This window comes from Macadamia integrifolia, unplaced genomic scaffold (genome assembly GCF_013358625.1).
Source record: "Macadamia integrifolia cultivar HAES 741 unplaced genomic scaffold, SCU_Mint_v3 scaffold2733, whole genome shotgun sequence".
NCBI lineage: Eukaryota > Viridiplantae > Streptophyta > Magnoliopsida > Proteales > Proteaceae > Macadamia > Macadamia integrifolia.
Genome location: NW_024868922.1, coordinates 26,349 through 27,666, shown reverse-complemented (window position 1 = coordinate 27,666; position 1,318 = coordinate 26,349). Strand labels below are relative to the sequence as shown.

General features: G+C 43.2%; 1 protein-coding gene across 1 annotated transcript in view; it reads right to left on the bottom strand.

Moving 5' to 3' along the window:
- The window catches only part of LOC122067148 (general transcription factor IIH subunit 2), a 3,726-nt gene extending 2,868 nt beyond the window's left edge, over positions 1–858 (bottom strand). Inside the window, exon 1 of the mRNA XM_042630992.1 lies at positions 397–858. Coding sequence (XP_042486926.1) covers positions 397–732 — 336 coding nt within the window. The 5' untranslated portion in view covers positions 733–858. The remainder of the gene's footprint in view (positions 1–396) is intronic.
- Between the last annotated feature and the right edge of the window lie 460 nt (positions 859–1,318).

The window sequence follows — 1,318 nt, the reverse complement described above, 5'->3', positions numbered from 1 at the left end:
AAAAAAAAAAAAAAAAAAAAAAAAAAAAAATCTGGGAGATAAAATTGCATCTAAAATAGTCCAATTTTCATCATTTTTGAATAAAGAAGCACCAGAAAACCAATTTTCTTCTCTTATTTGGGAATGGCAAGCAGCTTAGTTGTTTGTGTGTCAAGATGGGTTTCAACCCATGTCCATACTGTTGCTTCAAAACCTTAGAAGCTATCATTTTTCCTCTCAACGGACCTGGAATTGCTTGATCAATCAAACTAGCTACGTTTCCAGAACTTCCACCCCCACCCAATTCCTAACTAACTATCAGTTCATCAAAAAACCCAAAACTGCAACGACACAGACGGAATAACAGTAATCCGAACGGAAGCGAAAGAAGACGAGAGAAAAAAAGAAGAAGGGTACCCTAGAAAGATCGATGACAATGTAAAGATAGCGAATGAGGCCCTTCTGGATTCTGGAGGATGCGGTAGATGAGGATAGGGAACGGAGGCGGCGACGATACTGTGCGTGATGAAGAACGTTACTGTCGATGGGGCGAAGAAGGCCGGACTCATCCTCTTGAAGAGACTCCCAAGATCTCTCGTCCGCATATGCTCTCTCCCACGCTTCCATACCTCTCCCATTTCCGCCATCGTCGTCTTCCTCTTCTTCTTCTTCGCCTTCTGCGGCCAATCGCCGCTCGTCACCATTGTAGGAATTTCTGGGTTCGAATCTCCTATCGATACCAATGCCACTCATGATTTCTTCTTCTGGGTTTTGGCTGCCCCTTATTTATAGTGGATTTAAGCTCCTCAGTGTTCTCTGCTTGGACCCAGAAAGAACTGAAAAGAGATGAAACTCACTGCCAAAGCATGTCTCTGACAGTGAAATAGCTCGACCCACTCTACCCTGCCTGCCTTTTTACTAGTCAAGCTAATTGGGAATCGGGAATCGAATCGGTCAGCGCCGATTTGACCGGCGGTTGGATCGGTATTGTTCATCGTTCCGATTCTGCCACATGATGACTCGGATGTTGCTAAAAATTTTAAGGGCTACAGAACCCTGCCGGTTTGGCATAGGAAACAGTGAAACACCATATTTGTGGACCAATGGGAGGACCAGCAGGCATGGCTTTAAGCAACGGTATCGGATCAACCATATCGGCCATATTGGATAGGTATCGATCTCAACTGGTACCAATACCTAATCAAGCCAGATAATTTATTAGTATTTTTATTTTTTATTTTTTGGAGCTAAGGTTCAAAATATGGAAGAAACAAGTGTTTCTATGACTCTATCACCCCATAAATTCTGTTCCACTTAATCCCTCTTTCATGGCCACATA